This window comes from Drechmeria coniospora, chromosome 03 (assembly GCF_001625195.1).
Source record: "Drechmeria coniospora strain ARSEF 6962 chromosome 03, whole genome shotgun sequence".
Lineage (NCBI taxonomy): Eukaryota > Fungi > Ascomycota > Sordariomycetes > Hypocreales > Ophiocordycipitaceae > Drechmeria > Drechmeria coniospora.
The window spans coordinates 4,927,445-4,955,131 of record NC_054391.1 but is presented as its reverse complement, the minus strand read 5'-3'; the positions used below and the strand labels follow the sequence as shown (position 1 = coordinate 4,955,131).

At 57.8% G+C, this 27,687-nt stretch overlaps 10 protein-coding genes across 10 annotated transcripts; 5 read left to right on the top strand and 5 right to left on the bottom strand.

Annotated features, from left to right (window-relative positions):
- Window positions 1–468: 468 nt before the first annotated feature.
- DCS_07056 (putative ubiquitin-conjugating enzyme protein) lies at window positions 469–1,571 on the bottom strand (the record flags this gene model as incomplete). The annotated part of the gene is made up of 4 exons (XM_040804342.1): window positions 469–608; window positions 691–1,160; window positions 1,327–1,403; window positions 1,539–1,571. The coding sequence occupies 4 exons, from the start codon at window positions 1,569–1,571 to the stop codon at window positions 469–471; spliced, it is 720 nt and encodes a 239-aa protein (XP_040654446.1).
- A 2,669-nt stretch (window positions 1,572–4,240) lies between these two features.
- DCS_07055 (uncharacterized protein) lies at window positions 4,241–5,644 on the top strand (the record flags this gene model as incomplete). The annotated part of the gene is made up of 1 exon (XM_040804341.1): window positions 4,241–5,644. The coding sequence occupies one exon, from the start codon at window positions 4,241–4,243 to the stop codon at window positions 5,642–5,644; it is 1,404 nt and encodes a 467-aa protein (XP_040654445.1).
- An 824-nt stretch (window positions 5,645–6,468) lies between these two features.
- DCS_07054 (uncharacterized protein) lies at window positions 6,469–8,007 on the top strand (the record flags this gene model as incomplete). The annotated part of the gene is made up of 2 exons (XM_040804340.1): window positions 6,469–6,672; window positions 6,763–8,007. The coding sequence occupies 2 exons, from the start codon at window positions 6,469–6,471 to the stop codon at window positions 8,005–8,007; spliced, it is 1,449 nt and encodes a 482-aa protein (XP_040654444.1).
- Window positions 8,008–8,171: 164 nt separating this feature from the next.
- DCS_07053 (uncharacterized protein) lies at window positions 8,172–8,450 on the top strand (the record flags this gene model as incomplete). Its single annotated transcript, XM_040804339.1, has 1 exon — window positions 8,172–8,450. One exon carries the CDS (start codon window positions 8,172–8,174, stop codon window positions 8,448–8,450), a length of 279 nt encoding a protein of 92 aa, XP_040654443.1.
- Window positions 8,451–10,372: 1,922 nt separating this feature from the next.
- Window positions 10,373–11,519, top strand: DCS_07052 (putative ketopantoate hydroxymethyltransferase; the record flags this gene model as incomplete). The annotated part of the gene is made up of 2 exons (XM_040804338.1): window positions 10,373–10,810; window positions 10,908–11,519. 2 exons carry the CDS (start codon window positions 10,373–10,375, stop codon window positions 11,517–11,519), a joined length of 1,050 nt encoding a protein of 349 aa, XP_040654442.1.
- Window positions 11,520–11,830: 311 nt separating this feature from the next.
- Window positions 11,831–12,283, bottom strand: DCS_07051 (putative APG12-component of the autophagic system; the record flags this gene model as incomplete). The annotated part of the gene is made up of 1 exon (XM_040804337.1): window positions 11,831–12,283. The coding sequence occupies one exon, from the start codon at window positions 12,281–12,283 to the stop codon at window positions 11,831–11,833; it is 453 nt and encodes a 150-aa protein (XP_040654441.1).
- A 1,170-nt stretch (window positions 12,284–13,453) lies between these two features.
- On the bottom strand, window positions 13,454–15,628 carry DCS_07050 (phenylalanine ammonia-lyase; the record flags this gene model as incomplete). The annotated part of the gene is made up of 1 exon (XM_040804336.1): window positions 13,454–15,628. The coding sequence occupies one exon, from the start codon at window positions 15,626–15,628 to the stop codon at window positions 13,454–13,456; it is 2,175 nt and encodes a 724-aa protein (XP_040654440.1).
- Window positions 15,629–19,403: 3,775 nt separating this feature from the next.
- On the bottom strand, window positions 19,404–21,530 carry DCS_07049 (G1/S regulator; the record flags this gene model as incomplete). Its single annotated transcript, XM_040804335.1, has 3 exons — window positions 19,404–19,538; window positions 19,598–20,986; window positions 21,057–21,530. 3 exons carry the CDS (start codon window positions 21,528–21,530, stop codon window positions 19,404–19,406), a joined length of 1,998 nt encoding a protein of 665 aa, XP_040654439.1.
- Window positions 21,531–22,580: 1,050 nt separating this feature from the next.
- Window positions 22,581–24,181, top strand: DCS_07048 (xaa-pro dipeptidase app; the record flags this gene model as incomplete). The annotated part of the gene is made up of 2 exons (XM_040804334.1): window positions 22,581–22,839; window positions 22,911–24,181. 2 exons carry the CDS (start codon window positions 22,581–22,583, stop codon window positions 24,179–24,181), a joined length of 1,530 nt encoding a protein of 509 aa, XP_040654438.1.
- A 619-nt stretch (window positions 24,182–24,800) lies between these two features.
- DCS_07047 (helix-loop-helix DNA-binding domain-containing protein) lies at window positions 24,801–26,456 on the bottom strand (the record flags this gene model as incomplete). The annotated part of the gene is made up of 3 exons (XM_040804333.1): window positions 24,801–24,992; window positions 25,057–25,903; window positions 25,987–26,456. 3 exons carry the CDS (start codon window positions 26,454–26,456, stop codon window positions 24,801–24,803), a joined length of 1,509 nt encoding a protein of 502 aa, XP_040654437.1.
- Between the last annotated feature and the right edge of the window lie 1,231 nt (window positions 26,457–27,687).

Genomic DNA, 27,687 nt, shown 5'->3' with positions numbered 1-27,687 from the left:
GTTGCAAAGCTAGATACCCCCCCTCCCCCTTGCGTGCAATTCATGCACCCGATCTCAAGTCATTTCGCGGCAATGCATACCTGCACATGTGTTCGGAGTGCCTACGTGCTTGGAGAAGAAGGGAGGCAGAATTGAATGACTCGGCCGCGCATGCGTTGCTTCGATTAATTCCTGCGATCCATCCAACTCTGTACCCTGTTGGCCTCAAGGCCTGAAGGCCCACGCAGCTGCAGCCTCGAGTTTCCAATGAATACATGCCATGGTCCCACGCCGACGCGTTGCTGCTGTGCAACCGTCGAGCGCAACAAACGGGACGACAGTCCTATGGCTAACAATGCAACTCCATCCAGTGGGTTAAAAATCAATACCTTTCCGACGCCGTCTGATGATTGAAGGACAATGTTCATTCTGAATTCTCCTGTCGGGTCGCGACCAGGCGCGACCGGCCGAGGCCCACACGTGCTGAGGCTATACATCATCCATCTGACCGGCCGGCTCTTCGTCCTCGTCGTTGCTAAAGCTGGCCACGGACGACATGTCGTCGTCGTCTTCGCTCTCCGCGCCAGCTTCGTCGGCCGCATTCTTCGTCGCGTACTTTTGCACGTATTCTTTTGCTCTCCCGCATTAGCATCTTCCCGCAGGAGGGGATGGGGGGGGGCTCCATGTCCCCATCCACCAACCGCCACGTACCTTTGACCTTGGCCTCGTAGCTTTTCGGTTCGCGGATCAACAAGGCGGCAGCTTCGCCATTCAGCGGATCCGTCGGGTTGGGATAGCGCAGGAGTTGCGGTAGGAAAACTTCAAAGATGTTGATCATGTCGTACATCGGTGACCATGTTTGGTTGATGACGTCCAAGCAGACGGATCCGGATCTGGCAACGGTGCGATAGAGATTAGCTCGCCGCGCGGGAAGGAGGGACTGGGCACCGGCCACGCACAGCTCATCGATGTTTGGATGGAAGATGCGGTTAACGAAGCCGATGCTTGGGCTCTTGTACGGGTAAGAGTCGGGCAGTTCGACATGAACTTTCCATATTCCGCCTTCGAATGGAGCTGCTTCTGTCAGCACTGCGAACGGCGCTCCCCGTGCAGGCGTGCAGGGGAGTGCAGGGGACAACGAACTTTCCGCCGGACCCTTGAACCGCACGTAAAACTCTTGCCTGCTTCGCCATCAGCGTCGTCCGGGTCGGTTCGTCGTCGGATCGTCACCGCTTACACTGCATCGGATTAGCAGGGAAGGCCGAGGGAGGTTTGAGGGTCAAACGGACTGTTGTCGTTCACCAGCGTCACCTCGTAGTCGCTCATAAGCCTGACACATTCCTTAACCACAATCCCGAACGCATGAGGAGGGGTAGGGCGAGGGGGAGGGGGAGGGGGTAGGGGTAGGGGTGCGTGTGTACATCCTGCAACACGTTAGCTTGTTGGCTGGACGGTCATGGCCAACGTTTCCTGGAATTCGCGCCTACTTCATTACCTGCACGCTTCTCGTCAGTTTTCACGAAGAAAGGGCGTCGTCCGTCCGGGACATGGCAACTCACATCGGTCTCTATCCTGCGTCGTGGAGAGCTCATGATGGCGGTTCGCAACGGCGTCGACGTCGGCGTCGGTGTCGATGTCGGTGACGTGACGCGGTGACGCTCAGTCCGGGATCGGGCACCGACGTCACTGCTTCGGCTCGGAGGTGGTGTTGCGTCAGAGGTGAGCAATCCGGTTGGAGGGGTTCGTCGAGAGGAGTTGATGACTGCTTATCGGCTGCTTATCCGGATGGTGGCTGACGGCAGGTTGACGGTTGATGGAAGGATAGGGGAGAGCAGAACTCGTCGAGGTTCGAGCGGCGTTGGAAGATGCATGGAGCAGTCGGGGGAGAGAGTCGCGGATCGTGACGAGGGACGGAGAGGGGCCCAGAGGTGATGATGGCTGCCCAAGCGTCCAGTCACGAGGGGAAAGCTCGGTCGGTATCGGAAGCGAGCCAACTGCAACAGGGATAAGTGGATGGCACTGCCCGTTTAGTGCGCGAGGAGTCGAGAAGCGGGTATGGGGACGGGGAACTGTTCTGGGGAGAAGGATGGAGTTGTGGGCGGTACCGCACTGTACTTGGACGCATGCTATAACAATGGTGCACACCCAAGTACAGTACCTGCACAGGTACGGAGTACAGTACTGCAAGTACAAGTACATGTCCCGGGGCCTTGCACGGAGTACTACAGTAGTACCTACATGCACGGGGCAAGTACGCCGGGCCTCCGTAGTCGTACTCGCTTGTACGGAACTTGAACATACTTTGCAGACAATGATAAGTGTTCAGTTGTTAGTACTTACAACTACTGCAGCACTAATACTCCGTACTTACTCTGCAAGTACAGTACTTAGTTGTACTTAAGTAGTTCCTGGTTCGACTAGAGCGCCGTAGTCGCAACGTCCACTGTCCACCGCGGCGTACCCTTCCAACACTTGTCCGTGCAAGGGCATACCTGAACCGCACTGCCTGCCAATAGATGCTAGCGAAGAGCAATAGCGACGGCACTACCGAGGTAGCACCAAGTATTAGTGCAGGCAATCAAGTACCTGTCAACCTTCACACTGCTCCGTACTATTATGGTTGCCTTAAAGCATTAATAATATACCTCGTTAATTCTCACTGCGTCGGAGGAACAACATCAATGAGTCAATGATGCCTAGTGCACCATACCTAGCCGCCTCCTCCCCCCCCTCCCCGCACGACAGGCAGACGGCTTGAACGGAACAATACTAATACTACTCCGTATTAGAACCTTCATCCTCAGCAAATGCCGCCGCTCCTCGTAGATGGTTCCCACCATGGACATCTCATGCTGCTCCCTGCATGCTCACATTTTCACTCCACAGTGTCCGACATCAACTCTCAACGGACCACCGCCTGCCCCCTCCAACTTCGACGCCACACGGTGCATCCATTTCATCACGTTCAACAGTGCCGAAATGGAAAATCCACACCACTGTGTCGTCTGCACTCCGTAGCGTCTCTCTGGGGGGAAGGGGGGTTGGCAGGAGTTCATGAACATTACCCAACGGCAGAGCGAATTGCAGAGTTAAAATTGAGCCATAGGACAAGACAGCAAAATCAGCACAGTCCTGTACTACGTATAGCAAATCTCGAGAGTTTTATTTCATTTCTTGTAGCCGTAGCTATTTATGCCGGATTTGAACGATTGTCTGGGCCGCCTTGGGAATTGCCAGCACCACCTGCGTAAGGGCAAATACCCTCCCCATAAGAATTCTGGGCCTTTGCATCGCGAGATGCAGGACAATGTCTCTTCTCTTCGTCTCGGGTGGAAATACTATGAATGGTAGCGGATGCACTCCCACCTCTCAGCCAAACCATATGAAGCAAGTGACAAGGGCAAGATCATTATGGTACGTAAATGTACGAATTACAATGCGCACGGAGTCTGCTCGCGAATAGAGCATTCCACTCACATACACCTACTTACTCCTGTAGGTATTACTCCGTACTTACTTACAGTGCTTATCCACGTCCCGGGTCAAGCGGCATCACTGTGCTTACGTACGTACACTTGACTGACGTACTTGTGCGGGTACAAGTATTACAGTATTACTCCGTACTTCCTTGCTCCTGCCATGACGTGCTGGCGGGTGCCAAGTGCCTTGAACACCATGTTCGTTCGTATCCGCACTGCACCATGCCGCCACCGAACCTTTGTACGAACGAATAAAGCATCCCATGCACTTCTTTGCATCGAGTCGTGGTGAGTGAAGAATACGTGTACGGATACAGAGTACTTGACGTGCCGGCTTTTCCATCGCGACCACTGGTTGGCCCGGATGCTGACCGCCGAAGCGTGCCCTGGCACGGCACATATTCACACATGTACACGTACGTGCAGTGCTCGCACGTACATGCCCAGGTGCAGGTGTACAAGTAGGTTCAGTTCATGACGCGCAGGTGCAGGTAGGAACTACTAACACTGCAAGTTGGAGATTTCGAGCTGCCTTGCTGCCTCTGTCTCGGCCAGGCCAGGCGAGGCATGCGAGGTGGGGCAGGTCTCAGTCGCGCGACGATCGATGCCACACAAGGTCGAGACGAAGCCGTCCTTGTCGGCTGGCAGTCATCGAGGGGCTGGCGAGGGGATGGGAGGGAGTGGGTGGAATATCATTCATACATCAGCAGCCAGCAAGCCATCTGTCCCACGAAGCTTCCATCCCGGTGCTCCCAGGATGAGCCCGACGCCTCCATCCAGATATGACCTCGGTTCGCTCCGCTGCCGCTGCCTTGCTGGCCTTGGCTGCCATCATCAACGCCCAGATCAAGCTACAATCGCTATCTTTCTTTTCAATACTCGGCAACACAGCCATTACCAACACCGGCGCGACGACCGTCGACGGAAATATTGGCATCTTTCCCAACAATGTTGTCGAAGGCTTCCCTCCTGGCGTCGTCCATGACGGAGCCATCTATAAAATAGGTCCCAAAACAGGCCAGGCCAAGGACGATCTTGTCGTCGCCTTCATCCTAGCCTCCAGTCTGCGACCAACCGCCACGGTGCCGACGGAGCTGGGCAATACGGCGTACGGCCCAGGCGTGTACCTCATAGGAGAAAGTGGAAATGCTTCCCTCAACGGCACCCTAACCCTCCACACCGACGACCCGAACAAGATTTGGGTCTTTCAAATGAGGAACAGCTTGGCCATTGGAAACAATGCGCGAGTTGTGCTCGCGAACGGCAGTGCTTCCTGCAACGTCTTTTGGAAGGTGGGAGGCGTCGTCAGGATGGGAACAAGCGTGGACGTGAGCGGCATTTTCCTGTCCGTCGGCTCCATCCATGTAGGATCCGGCGGGACGATTAACGGCGGCCTATACACGCTCAACGATCAAGTATCGCTCGATTCCGATACCATCCATCGCTGCGTTCCGCCTCCTTCGACAACATCAACGGCGGCAACGAATTTGGATGCCGCTACGCCCCCCCCTCCAGAGGCTACAACCACAAGCACGACGGCTCGCGATGCCGCGACGACCGCGGATCCGTCGGCTACCGCAGATGCTCCGGCGACGGATGCCACAAGTATGGATACCACGACGGCGCATGTGACGACAAGTGCAGCATCCACAGACGGCACAGGTGCCGTCGCTGCGACGACAAGCACTACGGCCACCGCATCGACGACGGATGCCGAGACTCGCTGCACCGGAGGCACGACGGCCTCGAAAGCCACCCCTCCTGCCACCAGAGGCGGCCGAGGCGACAGGGTGGTTGCCACTACGGTAATCACCTTTACCGTGACGTGTCCCGTGGCCCCAACGGTCATCACGTCATGTGGCCAGACGTTTTACATCACATCACCGGGCGCCACAGTGCTCCGAGCGACCTCGACAGCGACTCTGCAAAATGCGCCCGCCTGCAAAGAGTGTGCCACGAGTCCGCCGTACCGGGGCACGGCCATCGGAATGCGGTGCCCGGCCTGCACCTCCCGAGGCCCGTTGGGGTCGAAGACGGGGCAAGCAGCCGACGGGAGGCCGCATTCGTCTCGACGCATAGGACCTCCAGACCCAAGCGACGTGACGGCAGCTGCTTCGAGCACCGCCAGCCTGCGTGTGTGTGACATTCTAGCCGTCGTTCTTGTTCTTTCTGCTACTTTCTTCTGAAACAAGGCTGAAGCGATGCATCGTAAATTGTAATAGGTCTGTTGGTTCGGTAGCAACCTGTCCACTTGTGCTCCTCAACTCCGGTGGGCATGTACTTGCTCGCCGCGTGGTGGAAAGGCATATAAAGCATCGATAAATACACGTCGAGTGCAAGAACCGAGTACCTTGCGCAAGAGCATCTGTTCGGTACTATAGGCTATGGTTGTCACGCCATGTTCTTCGGGGTAATCGAGCAGGCAGAGCTGGCACCGACTAAAAATTCAATCGGAAACTGGCCCAACTTGCCACTGGGTAGCAGCAACTGCCTGAGCTGCATTTACAAGTGACTCATTCGCCGACCATTCTGCCACCAAGGGACGGTGCGATTGTCGATTGACGCAGCGAGTTGCTTGCAGTGAATTAGCTATAGGGTTAAATTGAAGATTCTGCATTGGCCCAATATTGTAACCATCTGACTATTCAATTTCCTCCAATATCGTAAGCCACCTGTTGGTTGCAAAAGTCTGCAGGGGATGGATGCGCTCGATAGACAGCACCAACAATCAACCATCGTCAGATGAGTCAGAAATTAGCCAGTTGGTGTTGGTGTTGGTTTTGGTTTTGGTGTTGGTGCTAACCACTAGATGCCCACAGTGCCTGTTTTCTTGCAAAATAGGTGCGAAAGCGGACGTCGTGATTATACCCTTTGTTGCTGCTCGGCCGACATTGTCATCTTTCCTGCATCAAAACACTGGATTTTCTGTCATTCACACTTCACCACCTGCACGTATTCTTAGTGAACCGCCCATTTCCCCGTGCATCCCACAGCAGAGCTGACAAAGACCATGGTATCGACCTCCTTATCCCACGCGCCCGTCGAACTGCTGCATCAGATACTCTCTTACGCCGCGACGCCACGAGATGTCCTCTCCTTTGCCCTGACGTGCCGGCACATGTGGGAGGCATGGCAATGCCGCCACGCTGGACTACGCACAGCTTGGAGGCTCTCTGCAACGGAGATACCCGCCGCCGAGCAGGCACTCATTGCGGTAGGCGTCATCTCCCTCCTTCGTCTCCGCCGAACCGCCCTTTGAGCCGATGAACTCTTGCACAAGCTAACCTCTGTGAATGGGGTCCAGCACCGCGCAAGCCAGGTCGTTCTGGATGCCGAACGCCACGCCAAGCGGCCCCCAAGGAACATCGATCTGGCCGGGCTGAGCAGCACGCGTCGCCATGTCGACCCAAGCGAGCTGTTGGCCGTTCGGCAGCTGCACCTCCTGGCCGGCGCGCTCGAGAAGCGCTTTTACCTCGGTAGCAAATCCGCATTGCCCGAGGACGTCCACGGCCTGGACACGCCTGAGCCGGCGGATCGAATGGCCGAGTGGAGGGTCAACATGCACAAGGCCATCTACCGGAGCATCATTACCGGCGCCGCCCTCGCCGGCGTGTACAAAGAGCCGTGGGTGCAAGCCGGGGCCAGGGAGGATCTAAAGCTCAAGCCCTACTCCGAGTTTACAGGGGAAAAGCACGAAGACTTTCTCGACACGTTCCCCGTCCTTCGGTTCGAGACGACCGAGGAAGAGCAAGAAGCAGCATTTGGGGTCTACGGCGAGTGGCTGTTGAAAGAGCTTCGTCGTGACGTGCATGCCAAGGCCATCATGGCGCAGCGATTTGCAACCTGCTCTGGAAGAGCCCGCAGCTGCCACGAGAGAGAGCATCAGGAGCCGCAAGACGGCGAGGGGGGTGGGCGCGAAGCGTGTCCCGTCCAGCTTGTGGATGGAGGAAGCCATTCGGACGCACATGCCGTCGTCCTGGAGCTGATGCGCCTGCTCTGGGCATGCTGCTGCGTGGTAGGCGTGCTGAGCGCTTTCCAGGAGAAGGAGTGTCGAGACCCTGCGACGTGTGTTCCCATCGTGCCTTGGGGCAGATTTAGCTCCTGGCTGGTGACGATTACGCCGCCGAAAGGCCACGACGTACCAAGGTTCAAGACGGAGCGGCCGGACGGAGTCGGCTCGGAAGTGGACGACAGCTGGTGGGTTACGGCAAGATTTGCGGGCATGGACAACCAGGATCCCATCGAGGATACCGACATATATCCGCCCTTCATAGAGGCCAAGTTCTTTGTTTACTTTCTCCGGCGGCACATGAAGCTCGCCTTCCACGACAATTTCTTTCACCCGGACGAGGGCGCGGAAATCAACGACAACTGGCTCCAGTTTATGGATTCGCTGCTCATCTTCTCCCTGGATGATGTCGGCGATCGCGATGCGTATTACCCAGAGTACGCAAGCATGGAACTCTTCCCGGACAATGGGTTCCTCGACGGCGGGGACCTCCTGGTGAGCTGGGACGCCCTCGAAGCACGCAAAGCCGCCTTGCAATAGCCAGCAGCTGGCAGGGCTAGAATACGCCTCGTGCGGCCCGTTTGTGTCCGAGATACATCCGCAGGGAGACGAGCACAAACGGGTGGCGACGAGCTGGCAGAACATGACCTTTAACCAGGAGGGACCGAACGTCGAGACGATCGAATGGCGACTACGATGCCATTATGAATGTCTCAGGCCTGCCCGTGCTGGCCAGTCATGGCCCAAACTCTACGCCTGCCTCTGCCGATTCCACACCGAGCCAGGCGCAGGCCCTGCTCAAGGTTGCCCAGGCCGAGTCGCGAGAACACAACCTTTGCCCGCTGGCAAGCTCGCGTCGTAACACGTACGAGTTGCGTGAGGGCGGTACTCGCTCCTCGACGCTCATCCAGGACGATGGCCTCCTCAAGGCGTCTACCCACGGCGGAACCAACGTCAATGCCACTATCGGCGCGGCCCTCTAGGTCACCGCGAATGTCAGCGTCAAGAATGCCATGCCACTGCCCACTCCTCTTCCGATTAGCTTCACAAGCGAGGCGATTACTGGACGGAGAACATGCAGCAAAACGGAGCCTCTCCATATACTCCTTCCGACGACAGGGTACACAGTGACCACGATTAGCTTGCCGTTCTCGATGCTGAACGAGTGCTAGGTCTGGCGCAATGTTCGCGACTATGGCGCTGTTGGCGACGATGATACGAACGCTACCAAAACAAGGCCATTATCGATGGAAACCGCTGCGGTCAAGGCTGTGGCAGCTCGCGGGAGGCCGTCGTCTCCTTTCCTGTTTGCACGTACCTTGCATACCTACAAGATTACGCAGATGATTGGTCATGCAAGTGTTCCTCCGAGGTTCGGTGAGATGTGCGCTGGCCGCGGGCATTCGCTGTCACGTGGTCGTCGCGTCGTTGCAGGCAGCAACGAGTCGGCAAGTATCGAGATAGATCATCCTTCCGGAGCGGGATGCTCGACGAGGAGCAATACCACAGTACAATACAAGAACTACTTGCAATACCACTCTCTTGCACACTGATCGCGCGCAAGTGTTAGGTACTGTCTGCTCAGTGCACCTGTATCACCTGCGGGCACTTGTTGCTGGGAGGATTTGTAAGGCCAGACTTTTACGCTTCATGGCGGAGGTAACTGGTACTTCTCGCCACCCCGCATGCTCCGGTTTCGCCCAACGCACTCCGGACTTCCGGCTGTACTTACTTACTTGGCTAGATAAGCAACGCAAGGGGTTGGCTCCTGTTCTCGTTCTAGTAGCCCTAAGGGGTAGTGTATATTTACAAGTACAGTACGATGACTGCTTACAAGTATAGGCAATGCTCTGTATTGTCAAGATCTGCAGTGTATTACCTCCTTATTACTTGTACAGTACGGAGTCTGGAGCACGGAGCACTGGGTATTACCACCAAGTACGGAGTACACCCCCAAGTACAATAGCACAACTGAGTTCCTAGAGATGTACAAATAAGTAAGTAATACAGTAATTACTGAGTAAGGAGTACGGAGTAATACTCCGCTCCGTACGGAGTACTCTGTACATGTACTCCGTCCTGTACTCCGTACCCACGCATGTACTGTACATGTAAGAGTAATTACAAGTATCCGTATACTCCGCAAGTACTCCGTAAGTACTTAAGTGCTGAGTTCGGCGCGGATCCTGCTGACTCATCCACAGCTTTGAATAATGCCTCGGCACAATCGGTCCCCGCACACCAACCAGCCAATGAGTGCACCGAATTAATGCAGTACATGTTACTTCCGGGTAGCGTGCAAAAGTCGTGAACATGTAATTACTCCGTACTGCACTCTGTACTCCGTATTGTACAAGTACTTGGTGTGCCTTGGCCCGTTACAGCGCCAGCCTTCGCTGTAACGCCGGCCAGTTCCAGCGCCGATGCCGTCCTCCCGGTGGGGCCAGGTGCTCGCATCTGCGCAGTAGCCTCCAGAATGGCGGACGTGCGGAAAAAAAAACATCAGGGACTAACGCTGAGAGACTCAATTCTACATCGTATAAACCATCATGACCGGCTTTATAAGCGATCCGTCCGCTCAAATTCGCCTACCCTACTTTTCTTCCCTCCCTCCCTCCAAGCAATAAAACTTTTCTGGCTCGGCCGGTCAAACTTTTTGCTCAGTTCTTTCTTGCATCCAACCCCGTCTGGCCCGTCCTGTCCGTGCTCGATCTGCCTGCGAGTCCGAGTCATTATCGGGGCATATCATCTCACGTTCCTTACAATACTTGGCTTGCCCCTAGGCCTGCCTGCCTGCCACCACGGCGCAACACGAACCGGCCGCGACGCATCAGGTTACACAGCATAATACAGCGCTAGAAGACCAATAGCAACCCGTATCTGCCCTTCTCGGCCTGCCTCTACCATGTCTTCTCCTCTTGTCGGCTCCTCCCTCGGCCGGGCCGGTCTCTTCTCCGCACGGCGGTCCGCGTCGAGGATTGCCCATGCTCGGCCAAGTGCGCTCACATCTCGTGCCCGTGCTCTGTCCATGCCCATGCCGACAACATGTCAGATGAGAAATAGTTCTCACTCCCCCATGGGTGCCGCCCCATCCAACCCGCGCAAGAAGGTCACGCTCGGCACCTTGAATTCGCTCTACAGGAAGGGGGATCCCATCACGGTCATGACCGCCCACGACTTCCCGAGCGGTCACGTCGCCGACCACGCCGGCATGGAGGTTGTCCTGGTCGGTGACAGTCTGGCCATGGTAGCGTTGGGTATGGTGGATACGAGCGAGGTTGCATTGGAGGAGATGCTGCTCCATTGCCGATCCGTCGCACGAGCGACGCAAAGTGCCTTTACCGTACGTCGCGGCAGATTGATCGATGGATCGATGGCTCACCCCACCACCGGGGGTACCTGCTGAATGGACGAAGCATGCTGACCGGGAACGTCTGCAGGTCGGCGATCTACCAATGGGATCGTACGAGATCTCGCCCGAGCAGGCCCTCGGCACCGCCATCCGCGTCATCAAGGAGGGTCGGATGCAAGCCATCAAGCTCGAGGGCGGCCAGGAGATGGCCCCGACCATCCGCAAGATTACCACGGCCGGCATCCCCGTCCTCGGACACGTAGGCCTGACCCCCCAGCGGCAGAACGCCCTCGGCGGCTTCCGCGTCCAAGGCAAGACGAGCGAAAGCGCGCTCAAAATTCTCCGCGATGCGCTGGCGGTCCAAGAAGCCGGCTGCTTCGCCATGGTCTTGGAGGCCGTGCCCGCCGAGGTTGCCGCGCTGATCACCAGGAAGCTTTCCGTGCCGACCATCGGCATCGGCGCCGGCGCCGGCTGCTCCGGTCAGGTTTTGGTCCAGACCGACATGGTTGGCAATTTTCCACCCGGCCGTTTTCTTCCCAAGTTCGTCAAGCGTTACGGCGACGTCTGGAGCGAATCCAAGCGGGCCATCGAGGCGTACCGTGACGAGGTCAAGAGCCGACAGTACCCAGCGCCGGAGCACACCTACCCCATATCTGGGGAGGAATTCGAAGCATTCTCGAAAGCCGTCGAGGACGTCTGATTATGGGCGGATGGACATGGACGGGTCATGCAAATGCACGTGATGATGATTTATGGTAGAGGTGATTTTGGCTGTTGCATTTCAGCGAGCGCATCCATTTTAGACGGGGACTGGGACTGAGTCACCTTGAAGGTCCGCTTCATCGGCTCATCAAACGGTTAGACAGACGGTAGCAGAAATAGAAAAGACAGATTATAGCGGGCCATGGCCTATCCAAAGGCCGGCGTCATCGAATATACAACCACGAGCTGGTCCTGGGCGTTTTTGAAGCACTGTCATGGGCGTCAGCATCTTGCATCCCCCCCCCTCGTTCATGACCCGAAACATGAGGGGCCGGGTAATCGAGCGAGGGCACCAGCAGCAGCAAGTGGTTCGTTGCCTACCTGGTGCAAATTGCCCACCACCTCATCCAGTGATGGTGCAAAGACAGAGTTCACGTACAGAAACACGCTATCCGTGTCTTTGCACCGCAGCTTCCGCCTCAAGTACCGCACGACCTCTTCAAACTTGCGCGCAGCTGTAATCTTGCACAAGTCCTGCTGCAGGGGTGGTGCCGAGCCGACAGGCTTGAAGCGTACCACAACCTTTTCCTGCGGGAAGCCGCCGACGCTGGCGATGGCGGCGGAAGCGTCGCGGGACAGATCTGCCAGCAGGATGGATGCCGACATGGTGAGCGGCAGCTCGGGCGTGTCCTCCTCCTCCTCCTCCTCGAGAACGGGGGATATCGACGAGTTGGGCCGGTCTGGCACCGACATGGAATCCATCATGTATGGAACCGAGGCAGGATGGGGTGCGATGCAAATATATACCGTGTCTCGTCGTATGGCCAGGGTTGCATGCTATTCCATTTATTGAGAGAATGATGGTAGAGTTGCGAGGCTGTGTGACAGGCAACGAGATTTTGACGTGGACAGCTGATGTTTGTAGGTTGGGCAAGCACGACCTGTACGCCGAAAGCAGGTCGAGCTACAGAGCGGAACCGGTATGGTATTAATGAATAGCGGCAACTACTTGGCTGCGAACCTACTCCAAATAGTACCTCGCTGGGTTAGTGCAAACTAGTTGGTCGGGAAATATACTTTATGCTACTCCGTACTATTACCAGGTATTAAATAAGGGCCAACGGCCCAATCGATACGGAGTAAGTACGGAGTACGGAGTAATTAATACGGAGTCCATTCCGTCCTAATGAATGTTGCCCTACCAGTACACCGTACTGTACTGCGGCATTCTGTCGCTCGCATACACTGTACAAGTGCCTTCACATGATTAATTGAATGTGCTTTTACGGTGCACCACATCCCTACAAGTAGACTTGCGATGCCTGCTGTCTCATGACAACCATCCATGGAACCGCACGGAGAAGGGTACTGTGAAGATCAGCAGCACCACTGTGGCGGCACCAAAGGCAGCGGCACGGACCCGTCGGCGTACTCCCGTGCGTGCTGCTGACCTCACCCAGCTCTGCCTGCATCGTCGTCAGGTAGATGCTCAATCAAGCATGCTCGGTAATACTCCGCACGAACTTGTAACTTGTCCTCTCCGCCACCCGAGACCTCTTCCTCTCAATTGAGAGGTAGGTGGAACGAAGGCGGCATGCCACAGGTAGCTCGGCAGTGGTCAGCTGTCTTTGGCTTTGATCTGCCTGATTCTGCGTCAGCACTGCCCACACATGAACCACACATCAAACTTGAACGACATCAAATCAGGTTGCATCATCACCCCACCGGCGACGCAAACCACTGTTCGACTGCTCGTTGCCGGCATCGTCTTGTTCCAGCCTTGACATATGTCTATCTGTATTATAAGTACATCGAAGAAGGGAGTGGTAGGCGGCGGTCGTCGACGAATCCAACATCGGCGGCGCCCATACATCCTTGGTCATCCATTTGTTCAATATCCAAGCGTTGCGCGCGCGCGTCCCATCGGCGGAATCAATACTTGTCCATCTCTCTGCACAGCATGGCAAACTCGTCGACCGTTCGCGGTCCTCGCCTCGAAGACTCGACGCCGTCCAGCACCATGTCCATCATGCCACCCTTGACCAAGCTCTCGTACACGATGCTCACCCAGCTGCCAATCGTCTTCTTGCCCTCGGCCGCCAGGCCGCTGGTGGCGTTGTACAGAGGATCGTCGTCGAGGCCCCGGTGCAGGGGCACGCCGAGCTTCGAGCGCAGCCACGTGTAGAGCTGGGCGCTGCCGTCGCCGAGCTGCGTGGCCACGACCTCGGGCCCGACGGGGGAGCCGGGGTAAAACATCGAGGCGGCCGCGCGGGACACGGTGCTCTCGAAGTGGGCCTTGAAGGCGGCGAGCTGTGCCATGGAACATTCCAACTCCTCGGCGGCGACGAAGTCGATGACGGGCGCCACGACGGCCTCGGTCACGTACGAGATGCGTTCCTTCCACGTGTTGCTGTTCCAGTGATACCACGTCGACTCGACGACGGGCGCCAGCTTCGCCGCGAGCCTCTCCGTCTCGGAACCCTTCAGGCCGAGGCCGTGCAGGGCACCGTTGGGCGTCGTGTCCCTCAGCACCTTCTCGCGGAGCAGCGTCAGGAACCGCACGTGGTTCGCCCGCATCTCGACGGCTTGGGAGGAAACGTAGACGTGGCAGGCGCACATGTGGGCCACCAAATCGGCGGCTTCCATGGTCCGCCTCGCCGACACGAGGGCGAGCGAGTTGATGCCTTGGTTGTGCATCTCGGCCGACATGACGTGGGCCGAGACGGGGTGGGCGAGGGCGGCGAGCTCCGACATGTAGGCCGACATGTTGACGTCGATGCCCTTCATCGTGTAGTTCTCGCGCGAGCTCGCGTTGAGGTTCGCCTCGAGCCCGTTGTTGGTCGATGGGTTGATCATCTCGCTGACCTGCGACCAGAGCATGCGGCCAATCATCTGGAGGGCAAGACGAGCCTTGTCCATCGACGAGGTGACGACGACGGCCTGGAAGTTGCCTCCCGAGTAGACTTCGCCGCCGGGGACGCCGTCCCGCTCGGCGGCGTCGACGAGAGGATTGTCCGACGTCGAGTTCAGCTCGACCTCGAGCTGGCGCTGGGCGAGGAGAAGGTCCTCGAGATAGGGGCCGATCCACTGGGGCGCCGTGCGGGTCGAGTACCGATCCTGCCACAAGCCGTCTCCCGTGCGCTTCCTCGACTTCAAACCGACGACGAACTCGGATCCCTTGAGGAAGCGGCGAATGTTTCCGGCAGCTTCCACCTGGCCCGAGTGCGGCCGCGCGGCATGGATGAAGGGCTGGGCCCACTCAACATTGCCGCCCATCGACTCGGCGGCGAAGGCCGTGAGCATCTGGGCCAGGAAGGCGAGCTTCTGCGTGTCGTACAGGACGAGGCTGGCGACGGCGACGGACGGTGCCGTGCCGTTGATGAGGCCGAGCGCCTCCTTGGGACCCAGGCCCGAGGGTGCGAGGCCGCTCCTGCGCAGGGCATCGGGCGAGGCCATCACCTCGGCATCCTTGCCGGCGCCGACCTGGACGAAGACGTCGGGGTTACCCGTGAGGGCTCCGGCAATGTACGACATGGGCATGAGGTCTCCCGAGGCCGAGATGGTGCCCCTCAGCGGCACCAGGGGGGTGATGTCGTGACGCAGCAGGTCGACGAGGCTCTGCAGGACGGCGATGCGGACGGCACTGTGCCCCCTCAGGTTCTGGTTCGCACGGGCGACGATGGCGCCGCGCACCCACGAGGGGGGCATCACGTGCGAGGGCTCGCGCTCCGAGTTGCTCGCCGGATCCTTGTCGGCCGCCGTGATGATGGCGCTCTGCGTGTGCTGGAGAAGGTGAATCTGCAGGTTGACGAGCTCGTTGGTCCTCGTGTCGGCGCTGCCGCCGAAGCCCGTGTTGACGCCGTAGACGACCCATTCGCGGGAGAGGTAGGCGGCGAGGGCATCGACACTGAGGTCGAGCTGCCGCGCGAGGGACTCGTCCGAGCTGATGGACGGCTTGATGCCGTGACGAGCGACGGCGACGATGGACGCAACGTCGAGGCTGTTTCCGTCGAGGACAATCGTGCTTTTCCCGCTTCGGAGGTCACGGAGCCGTCTCCAGATCTGGAGCGTCGCGCTCATGTGAGCGGAAGCCTTGGGGCCCGTCATGCTCGGCGTGGATCGGGTCCGAGAGGGGTGCGGAGAGGGGGATGGCGGCTCCGTTGGCCGTGTCGTCGATCGGCCAGTTCGCCGTGCGGATGCTGCGAGGCGGCGGCACCTTTGACGGAACCAGGGGCGAGGGTGGCGATCGTGAGCGGGCGCGGCTGCGCAAGCCGAGTGGCAGCGAGCAGGATATGATGTTGACGCTTCTGGGCGGGTACGATGTAAAGGTTGGGATACGATTGCCGAGGCGGAACAAGAAACCTCGAGAGAGAGAAAAATGCCGGCACTTGTACGGACAACGGTCAGGGGAGGAGGGTTGAAAAAAAGGAAGGAAGGATGAGGGAGGGACGGAAGGAAGGAAGGGGAGGAGGGGAGAAAAGGAAAGAAAAGGAAGGAAAATCAGGCGAGGAAGGAAGGAAGGCGACGGCAACACCGCGGCGTCACTATTGTCCTCGAATGTTGCCTCGATTTTTACCTGACAAAAGGATCGGCGATGGTGGAAATGCAGGGTCCGGCACAGCGATTAGGCCAGTCCTGGATTTTCCCCTTGTTGGTGGCGCCAACCTCAAGCGGCCCAGCGGCTCCATTTAGCCTCCTCTCGCTCAACTCCGGTCCGTCTCGTCGCCAACTCGACTCGACGACAAACCGCAGGCAGGCCGCCTCCCGGCAATCGTGAGCCCCGTCCATCCATCCATCTGCCGCATTGCACGCAGCCCAGGCCACGTCTGGACGGGCACACCTGTCACGTAGACTGCGCTGACATGGATATGCCAACAGCTCGCCCCCTTTTCCGGCCCCATGTGGCATCCTCACGTCACAGCAAGGATGGACTAAACACCTGGAACTTCCGACACGCATCGGCAGTACGGTCTTCCATGTCGATGCAGATGTCACGAGCGTCGGAACATCACACCGGCCGAATGGCCCCCAATGCCGCCTGTCTTTCCGACATGTCTTTCCGACCTGTCTTTCCGTTGGTGGAGGTCGGTTCCACGAGCCATGTCATTCATTCGTTGGCCACCATCACGTATTGCGCTCCTTCAGCCCTTGAATAGCGCCATGAATCCATTGTCGGTCAGTCGTGACGAGGGCCAACGACATCGGACACGAAACACAGACCAAGCACTACGGCCACCTCCGAGTTGGGGGCGTTGCACCTACACCAACTGTACGGGTGCTAGAGCATGACATGTACTGTAATACTCACTCTCTGCTCGATTTCGCCCACATAATTACTTTGCATACTTACCTAGTAGGCACTCACTGACTTGTATGTGCAGAGTACTAAGTACCTAGTGCAGTACAGTACACTTGCTTGCAAGTACTCCTGTACTTGTAAGTAAGTACTGTACATATACTGTAAGTGTACGGAGTACGGAGTACATGCGACTAATACAAGTACAACTAGTACTGTACACGCGTTGGTGCGCAAGAACTGTACTATTACCAGGTACCTGGCAGGCAGGCATGCCGGTCCGACGTCGGCTGGCGAATGTGCCCTATTTCTGAATCGGCCTGGCTGCGATAACAGGTACGTACAGGTACATGTGCTACAAATACTGGGCACCGACCGTACCTCTGACGACCGATGGTGAGCCTCTCGTCGGGGTACTTTCGGAGCAGGCGTCCATGTAAGCACATGAACGTATCGAAGTACAAGGGTACCAATACAAGTGCTGCAGGTACGGAGTACAGTAGTTGTAATTACAGTGCTGTCACCAAGAACAACTACTGTTTGCACAAGGTAGCACCGGCGCCATCGCCCAAGTTATCGGGTTTCCAAGACTCGCAGCAGCGTAGCATCAGCGATTCAGCATGCCACACCAACTATCGTGAGTCGTCGTACTGTACATCCGCCCTATGCATGTGCACCTAAGTACTAGTACCTGCCTACCCAGTGCCTACAATACCTTAGTACCGACGTACGCATGAGCACCTTGTTGTACTTGTACTCACTTGCAGTATCCATATGCCACCTTGGTAATACCTGCGAGTACTGTTCGTTTTGCACACGCATACGTACTCCGTACAACTACAGTACTAGGTATGTAATATCGTACTTACATCTACATGTAGTCGACCCAGCGCCTCACACGCACACGCACTGGACTGGTGCCGGCGCCATCTGCTCGGAGCCATTCCGCCCACACTCAAACACTCAATTCGCCCAGTGGATTCATCAGCCATGGCGGAGTCAGACCGGATCGATGTCGTGTTTCGAACAGGCCGGCCGAGGCAGAATGAACCGCTTGCAGGGCCGTGACGCATGCCAGCTAGCCCTCGCAACAACGCCAATGCGTTGGCTTCCTCAGCATCGACATCGATTTTCTTGCCATTGTGCCACGTCAACTGATGTTGGCTATCGGATATTGTGTCATGTTCATCAACCAATGGCTGGCCAACTCGTCGTAGCACAATGGTCATTGCTTCCCATGCACGCACCAAGCTTCTGCTCCCCAGAGTTCGTTCGAGCCCCAGATGAACGCCACCAGCATTCAAGAGAACCGCCACGCGCCGGAGTCATCAGGCGCCATCAGCGACATCCCCCCCCTTTAGGGACGCCAAAGCAATGCGAGCAGGTCCGTCTAAAACACGCCAGAAATTACTCGACAGGGTTGCTCATTCGTCCTGTTCCAGGAATACAATCGTAAACCCATCGAGCAAAGGTTCCTGTCTGTCGGCATGTCGCCCAATGGTATTGTTGAACCTTCTCCGCCACGCTGAAGACTCGGGGAAATCCTGAGCATCATTCCAGACATCAATCCGCATCAAATTCCATTTGGATCTCGTCACCCTTTGGCGACCCCAGGCGCTCTGCCCGGCGTTGTATCCTTCCATCTCGCACTGGTCAAGGTGTACGTTCCTGCCGTAGGTGTACGCTTACGACCACGTCCATGGTAGGTATCTGGAGACCAGACTTGAGGACTGTGGGCTCGGCGCTTCGGGGGCCGAGCGAAACGTTGTTGGATCAACCTCACAGAAGTGCGTCCCGAGTCCCGAGGAAGAGGAACAAGCCAGTCCAAAGGCCATACGATGAGCACAGCCAGGTAGCACAGCCTGGTGACACAGCCGGATCGAATCCTGTACATGAGCTCCGTGGATCCTCGTTATCCCGTAACTGCTGGCCGTCGTCACATTCGTCATCACCGTCGGGGCCTTGAGCCGTCATGTCCTAATAGCTCATCATTGTAACATGCATGATACAATATTTGTGACGGAACAGTTCATGTACAGGGGCGCCGCCACAACACGACGACCCATTATAGCTCTGTTTCCCTCGACGCTTCGACGACCGCACGCAGCGTAAACGACTCCTCCAGTCAAGCCCCGACTGACCAGCGGCACCACCAAAAACAAACCATGATGCCCAGTCCTCCCTTCCCCCCACCTCTTCAAAGGAAAACACACAACAGTCGACCATGTGAGAAGAAAACGCCTCTGCTATGATATGACGTTCCAAAAATGCCAAGCCACGTCACCGGGTTGATTGTCTGTAGGCAGTGCGTGGAGATGGCCGAGGACGTCAGAAATTCACAAAGTGAAAAATGTGGTCAATGAGATTCGCCGCAATGGCCGGATGCCAACGAGGCCAGGTGCCGCGGTTTCGGCCGTGTGCAAGCTGCCGCGGGATCCTGATTGATATGCATAAATGAATCGGCGGCGCCAAGGGCCGTTTGATGCCGCCGACATGGTGGTCAAAGTCTATCGCGGAGTGAGCGTCGTGCAAGTTGGGTCCAAGTGAATCGTCGTGTGGTGTGGTCCTGGCGTAGGACGCTACGCATCACCATCTCTCATCGTCCTCGGAATCGGCGACGGGGTATTTCGGCATCCTTCGTAGCTGCTGCAGCAGATGATCAAGTTCGGTCCAGTTGTCGACGTTGTCGGCGAATTTGCGGTGCTTTCGGGACATGATGTGCTGCGCAAGCGTTAGCCTTGAACCGTTGCATCATGCAACTTGACCTTGCCAACCCGTACCTCGTCAAAATCCCTAAATTTATCCTGGCAATTCTCGCAATACCCGGGCTTGAGGTCCTTCTTGCTCTTGAGCGCTTGGCACTGCGACCTCTTGTCCTTGGCCTCGTTCCGCTGCGAGTCGTCGTCCTGGCCCTGGACAGCCTTGGACGTCTGTCGGCTTAGAGTCGTCGATCGACTAGATGCAACGTCCATCGAGACCTCGGCCAGCCGTCGCGAGCTCGGGTCCTGGGATGCGGGGGCAGCCTTCTGCAGCACCTTCCGCTGAAGACCGTGCATCTCCTTGCTGGTGCCTGCCTTGACGCCGTTCTTGCCAGACGTGGACGAGATCATCTGCGAGCGGATCGCCGACGTCACGTTGGACGGCTGCATGCCGGACGCCACAGGCTCGCCGGCAAAAAGTCGACCGCCCTCGGCGCGGCTGATGAAGGCGTTTTGCGGCCGCGAGTCCATGGCCTTGTCGCCGTTGAACAACTCTCTCTGCGTGGCGGCTCGGATCAGCTTGTTCTGGCCATCTTCCATCTCCGTCAACGTCCGCTTGCCGGGGAACGGTTTGGTCGTCGGGATCTGAGGAGGCTTGAGGATCGGCACAGGCGATTCTTCCTTCCTGATGGATGCCGCCGCCGCCGCCGCCGCCGCCGCAGCCTGCGCCTTTTCGCGTTCGCGCAGCTTTCGTTGCTCCTTGGTGGGAACGTCAACTTCCTCGACGAATGGGCAGCGCCCGTTCCCGACGCTTCGGAACTGTGGCCAATCGCCATCCTGCTTGCTCGCAACTTTGAGGTATTCGCGAACCAGAACCGGCTTCTGCTTCTCGTCCATGTCCCAGATGTGGATGAATGGACCTTTGAAGTATACCAGCTCCCTGCTGACGGCCGTCGGGTCTCGGTCGGAAGGGCCGTTGATGCGCTCGTTGTACAGGAGCTGAAAGAGGTTCGGCTCCTGCGAGGCCTTCGACACGCCGTAGTGGTTGCGGACGCTGGCGCTGCGAGTGGCGTGGCCGCCCTGGTGGCCCTCGGCTTCCAGGAGGACCGACAGCATGGTTTGAAATTTTTCCAGCGACCAAATCTTCTTGCCCATCTCTCGTGCCTTGTGCAGAACGTCGTTGTTGCGGGCCTTCTGCCGTCTGGCAGGATCCCCCAGCTGCTGCGACGAGACGGAAGCCTGCCGAAAATCATACAGCAGCTTCCTCCGGGCAGCCGTGTTCCTGTCCAGCAGCGACGGGTTGATCGTCTGCGGCTGTTCCTCGAGGTCGTCCTGCTGCAGAGCCTGCTGCGAGGACTGTTCCGCAGCCGGTTCCGCGCCGGGCTCGGCCGCCATCTCCGTTCGCTCGGGAGGAACCGCTCGCGTGGTGATTACGTGCGTGACGTCGATAGAGAAGAAAGGCTCTTGGCGCTAGGGGGAGCGTCAGTGTCAGCATCAGGTGCGTGCCTGGCCACGCCGGGGTTGTCAGGACGGGACATACAGCGCCGAAGAAGGTGACCCGCTTCGTCAACTTGGCCCGGACATCGTCGGGGATGCTTTCAAAGTAAAAGACCATCTTTGGGAACTTGGCCCTGTAGTGTTTCCGCCATAGGTCCTTTTCCGTATCGACTTCTTGTCCGGACCTGGCCGATTGCGTGGCCGCGGGGGGTCTCGAGACGCGTTCCCTCGAGGCCGTGACCGTCGACGTGCGGTTTCCCGCCCCTCGCTGTGCGAGCACCTGAGTGCGGGACGAGTTCGTCGTCGTCGTCGCCTTGGCGGGGGATCGGAGCGGACGGCAAGAGCCATTGTCGACGGCTTGCTTCTTCACCGGCGGCGGCTGGCCGTAGGACTCCTCACGCTGGACGTGAGCGTACGACCGTTTCTGCTTGGCACAAGCGGCCAGTGCCGACGGTGCCCGTAGCGGCGAGTTGACGACATTCGGGTTGCTCGTGAGGGGGGCTCGCCGGGAAGACATGACCGCTAAGGGGGCTGCGAGGGGAGAAATCGATGCGGTGGCCATGTACGACTCCGATTGCCGCCACCATGCTCTGGGGACGGGTCCTTTCCCTCCGTGGTTTGCGTCGAGTCGAGATGCAACGGCCGAGCGTTGCTCTGCAGCGTCGACGAACGTGGGAGAGGGGTCGGGAGGTTGGGACGGGATGCAAACCGTGACCGCAGGACGCGACGTGTCGGCGGCTCCAGGACACGCCGAAAGGACGAGCAAAGCTCAAGCCGACACTGACGCAGAGGATGAGAGATGCTACAGCAACATTGACGACGAGCAACCTCCTTCTGCTTCCACTCTGCTGCTGGCGTCAACGCTGGAGGTGGAGGAAGAGCGTGTGCGAGTGAACGAAGAAACTCGTTCTGTCGGAGAAGCTCCAGCGTCTGGTCTAGTGTTGACCTGATGGAGCCATTCGCGCTTGGCATAATAGCGCTATGCCTGCTTGGGCGCAGTGCCAAAAACACGCACGGGCCAACCCGCCTCACCAGCAACCGGCTAACGGGTGGGGGCTGTTGCTATGCGCATTACAGTGCACGCACGCTGTAAGTGGCCGCCTTTCCAGCGCCTTAGCCGCTGAAAGAGCACGTTGATAGGCATGACAGGTACCTGCCAGCGGCCGACGGGAATTACATCGTAGCGGATCTAGGCGATGCTACAACGCTTTTGGCATGATCCCACACATGAACGAACACCTAAACTAAGCACACAACAAGTAATAGTGCTCAGAGGAGAACCTGTGGCGCATGCCTGCCTGCCTGTCTGTTCCAGAAATGCGACTGAAGCCAGCGTACTCCGTACCTTCGCCGCCATCACGCACCTCACTTTCCGGACAGCACACTCGGATTGCCATCCCTCCCGCATCGCTCCTTTGCATGGCCATGAGCATGGGAAGCGTGCACTGATTTGCTAACGCTCCATGCTCATCCACGAGGATCAGCTTGCCTTGCTTGCACCGAGGACCCGGCCGGATGATGCATTCTCAAGACTGCACATGCCTCGAAATTATTCTGCATCCGTAAAATGAAGCTCCCACGCCAACCATTCCGGAGCGTTTCGCGGTGCCCACTGCATCTCTTATCCTCCCTCCGAGCCTCGACTGCTGTGTCAGCGAGGAGCGGATTCCGCCTCACCAACAACACTTGGCCGATAGCAACAACAATCCTTTCGAGCGTCCCAGCTCTCTCTCGAAGGAGGCAATATGGCTCCGTCTCGGCGGCGAATCTGACCTTTGGCCAGCCTGTGCACGAAACACATCCTCACATTCTCAAGCCGGGCGAGTGTAAGCATTTTCCAAGTCTCGGGATCGTACGAGAGGGGACCTGGGGCCGGACAGGTGCTGATTTTGACAAGTAACGCCCGGCATCACGGCTCAGGAGTATGCTGATCGACGTGCCGCCCTCGCCGACTCGATGGCCGAGGGAGGCATTGCCGTCCTCAATGCCGCCTCGCTCGCGTACAAATCTGGCGCTGTTTTTCACCCCTATCGACAAGAGTCCAACTTTCTCTGGCTCACGGGTTGGAGCGAAGGGGATGTGGTCGCCGTAATCGAGAAAACCGGCCCCAAATGGGGCGACTACGCCTTTCGCATGTTCGTAAAGCGCAAGGACCCCGGCGCCGAACAATGGTCTGGCTACCGGAACGGCGTCGACGCCGCCGAGCAGGTGTTCAATGCCGACGAGGCAAGACCCATCGAGGATGCCGAGGCAGCCCTGCCGCTGATTCTTAACTCGGCCAAGGTCGTGTACGCAGATGTCGAGGCCAGCAAGCCTGTGGCGTCCAGCTCGCTGTGGAGGTTCTTCGCCGAAAGGGAGTCTAGAACTTCGAAGGTTCCCCTATATCCAATCATGAACAAGTTGCGAGTCACCAAGAGCCCAGCCGAGGTGGCCAACATGAGACAGGCTGGCCAAATTTCCGGACGGGCCATCACCGAAGCCATGAGGCGCTCGTGGACGAAGGAGCGGGATCTTCACGCTTTTCTCGACTATCAGTTTATTGTCAACGGCTGCGATGGCCCTGCATACATCCCTGTCGTTGCCGGTGGTGAACGGGCCAACTGCATACACTACACGGTGAATAACAACATGTTCCGCGACGGCGAGTTCATACTGGTCGATGCCGGCGGCGAGTATGGCACCTACGTCACGGACATTTCACGCACGTGGCCCGTCTCCGGCAAGTTCACGCCTGCCCAACGCGACCTCTACGAAGCCGTGCTCAAGGTGCAACGGTCCAGCGTGGCTCTCTGCTGCGAGTCGGCCAGCATGTCCCTCGAGGACATACACGGCATCACCGCTCGTGGCCTGGTTGACCAACTTTGCGGCATCGGATTTAACGTCACCATGAGCTCAATCGACCAACTGTTTCCCCACCATGTCGGCCACTACATCGGCCTCGACGTGCATGACTGCCCGGGGTTCAGTCGCAGGGAGAAGCTCCGCAAGGGACAGTGCGTCACCATCGAGCCGGGTGTGTACGTGCCCGATGACGAGCGCTGGCCAAGGCACTTTCGGGGCATGGGCATCCGGATCGAGGATAGTGTGTGCGTGGACGGGGACTCGCCATACATTTTGTCGACAGAAGCCGTCAAGGAGGTGGATGACATTGAGGCGTTGCGGTCGTAAACGATACACATGCTACTTTCTGTATAGCACAACGGCATGCACCACCATGCAACGGCGACCAGCTGAGGGCTGGCTGCGCACGAATACGATTCAGACACGTCATTTTGCCGGCCAATTCTAGGCCGTGTCAATTCTCCCATGGCCTTGCGTGTTGCGGAGGCAAGGACTATTCGTCGTACTCCCCACTGTGAGCATGGAGGGTGCGGAAAGGTGACAGCAAGTACAGGAGTGTTGTCGAGGTCCAAATCGACGTCACGACACCCAAGGTGTCCTTCACAAATGCGGCTGGCTTGACCGTCAAGGTGGAAATTTGCGACGCAGGCTGCTCGTAATCATGTAATAGGCGATGCGGAGGCTGAGCCCGCCGCCCCCCCGGTGCGGTATTGGCCGTTTCCAGTGTACTGTAGAGTCTGGTTCATTACTTCCGCCTCTCATACTGTTCCATCTTGCGATGCAAATTTCGCCCAACCCAATGCTCGTTGTATTATACACAAGACGCTTCGTTCAAAGTTGCAATGCTAGGCGTTGTTCTCGGTTCACTGCGGCGGAAAAGGTCTGGCCCGGTTGGAAGTGGTGATGAATATGTACGTGCGCGGTTCGTGTCGTGAGATGGCTCGCATCAGCAGAAGCCTCTAGGGTCAAAAAGAGCCATGCTGTGATTCGGCATCATGAGATCTGGTCGAGTGACGCTGTTGAATAGCGTCTCAAAGGCCTGCAGACGACGGGCCAATTGCTGGTGTTCCGTCATGATGTCCTTGTTTCGTTGCTCCAGCAGCTGGATATACTCGGTGGCCTTGGTCAGTACGGTGCCCTGGGTGACGTCAGTTACCGCACTCGCAAGGGCTTCCTTGTTGTCGGGGAGTGAGCGAACGCACCTTGCTCACTTTGGCCGCACCTTGCTGACCAGATCCGCCATCCGACTCGGCCTCGTGCGCCGGCGAATGTAGCGCCGGCACAGCATCGCGCAGCTCTGCGATCCTGTCCTTGAGGTTGGTCCGATACTTGCGCTCGACGTCATTATGGGCAATTCTGTCGGCCGATTTAGGCTTTGCATGATCTCCCGGTTTCTTGGACGGCCCTGCCTTTGTCGCGGCAGGCTTCTTGTCCTGTTGTTTCCGCTTCCCATCCGCCGACGACTCTTCCGCTTTGGGCGCGCTCGCAGAACTGCTCCGTCGCTTCGCCGTAAGGGCTGCACGCTTTTCAAACTCGGCGGGCGGGCGGGCGCCGAGCCCGGCACCGAACCCGATGCCAAATCCGTTGGGGGGGATGAAGCTGCCCGGCATCCTGCCGGTATTGAGAGCGATTTCGAGCAGGCGCCGCTGCTCTTCGGGGCTGAGAACCTGGTTCGCGCCGTGGGGAAGTGCGTCCCAAATGTCTCGTCGAAACTGGCGCGGCATGTCGTTCGGCGCCATGGGCGGTCGCATGCCAAGCTGGACTCGATCCCAAGCCTGCGGTGATGCGTAAAGAGCTTGGTGCTTCCCAACCGCAGGGACGGATAGCATCGGCAGCGGAGGCGGAGGCTGCGGTGGCTGCGGAGGGGCCAACTTTTCCATCTCGGACATCTGCTCGCCGAGGTGGGCTGAATCGAACAGGTCCTCGTCGTCGGAGAGGGCTTGGTCGAAGGCGGTGTCGTCGATGAAGTCCTCTTCCCTAAACGGTGCCATGGCCGCGGAATACTGACCGCTTCCCAAACCCGGCATCGTGCTCCCGGCCGTGCCCGCTCTGGTCGGTCGGTCGAGTCAGCAAAGGGGTGTGGGTGTGCAGGAGGAGGGCAGAAGACAAGAGGAGGTGTCGGTTCGACTCACCGATTTTGGCCCGTGGGATCGTTGCGGTTGGAATAGTCAATCTCGAAGCTGCCCATCTCGTCCAGATCGCCATCGAAATTGATCCAGTAATCCATCGAGTCCAACGCCGGCGTGTCGGGATCTGGTTTTAACCGCTTCTTATCGTGTTGGTCTCGTCGGTGGAAGCATTCCGGTTGCGAGGAGCCTGCCGGTAGGCCCTTCTGCTGCTGGGCGGCATATTGCGGTGAAGGGCCCGACGGGCGGATAAAGGACATGTCGGCGAATGCGGCAATGGCGGGATCGAAGGAGGGGATCGAAGCCTCCGAAGGGGCCGAGGTGAATTCGAAGGTGTTGCTCATCCTCGAGCTGGACCCAGGTGTGGACGAATCCCAGAACGGCACCGGCTGGGCAGCGTTTGAATCTGGAGAGACAACGGATGAGGCTTGCTGCTTGCTGCTGTCTACAAGTTGGTTGCCGACATCGTCGTCCATGGTCGGGGACGCGGGGACGCGCCGTCGTCGTTCCTCTCTCTCGTTCAATGCGCGGCTGACGGATGACCTTGTTTGGGGTAGATGAAGCAAGCAGGCGGCGAGTGCGACGCCAAGCAGGGTCGGAGTCGGACAACGGCTGGCTAGAGTGGAATGCTGGGTCGTCGACCAGAGGGTGGTGGGTGGGTGGGCGGCGAGCGGGTGGGCGGGGGAGGGGAGGGAGCTCTTCACCTGTCCGTCTCTCCGTTGATGGACGGGAGAGGACGGCGAGGAGCGAGATGAGGAGGGACTGATTCACGGCGAGGGGAGAAGGTGCCAATCCGGCGATCAATCTCGTCTGTTCGTCGGCGGTCCGCAGTTGGTCCGTTCGGAGTTGTCCAGAGCCAGCCAGCTAGCTCAGACGCTGAGAGGTCTCATCAGTAGTCCGGAGAGGTAGCGACGCGACTTTCGACGGAGCGGCCGATGGACGGGATGGGTTTTGTACGTGCGCCGACCCAAGGGGTTTGTTGGGAAGGTGAAGGCGATGGAGAAGCGCGAGTACTTGCATACAAGTAAAGATGCGAGCGAAAAGCGGTTCGTAGAAAACGACCGACTAGAAAATGCGAGAACGAGCCAGCGGTTGATACATGGATGGTAGGGAATAGTGCACCCGAGCGGGAATTCGAGGGTCTGCTGTAAGTAAGTCGCATCGGCAAGGTTAGGACGAATTGGACAAGCTAGTCCCCATACCCACTAGCAAGGTCGGGACAAGGCCAAGCCTTGGTATACTTGCTCGGTACTAACCTCCTGTAGGCACACGCCAGTGCAGCACCACCCAGCAATGCTGCACTACTGTAGTTAGTGAGTGGCACAGCAAGTACGGGGCACATGCGCTGTACAAACACTGCAGAGTATTACGCAATACGGAGTAGTAATTAATGCTTGTACTGTAGTTAGTTGTATTGCCAGTATTTACTCCGTACTTACTCATCGTCACGATATACCCCATTCGGATCCATCATTCGCCCAGCAACAAGGAACACATGTACCGCAAGTACATGGACTGACTGCACTCGTACAAGTTGACATGCAAATACAAGCGAGTACTTGTGCAGTACTTGTGCAGCCTGAATATCCACCTGTTCTTTGCATGTTGCCAACGCAGCATGGGAAGGATGGCGGGTCATGGTGGTACAAGGCTCGAGCGTGTGTACTCCCGCTGGCTGCAAAAATGCACGTACTGAACAGTACGGAA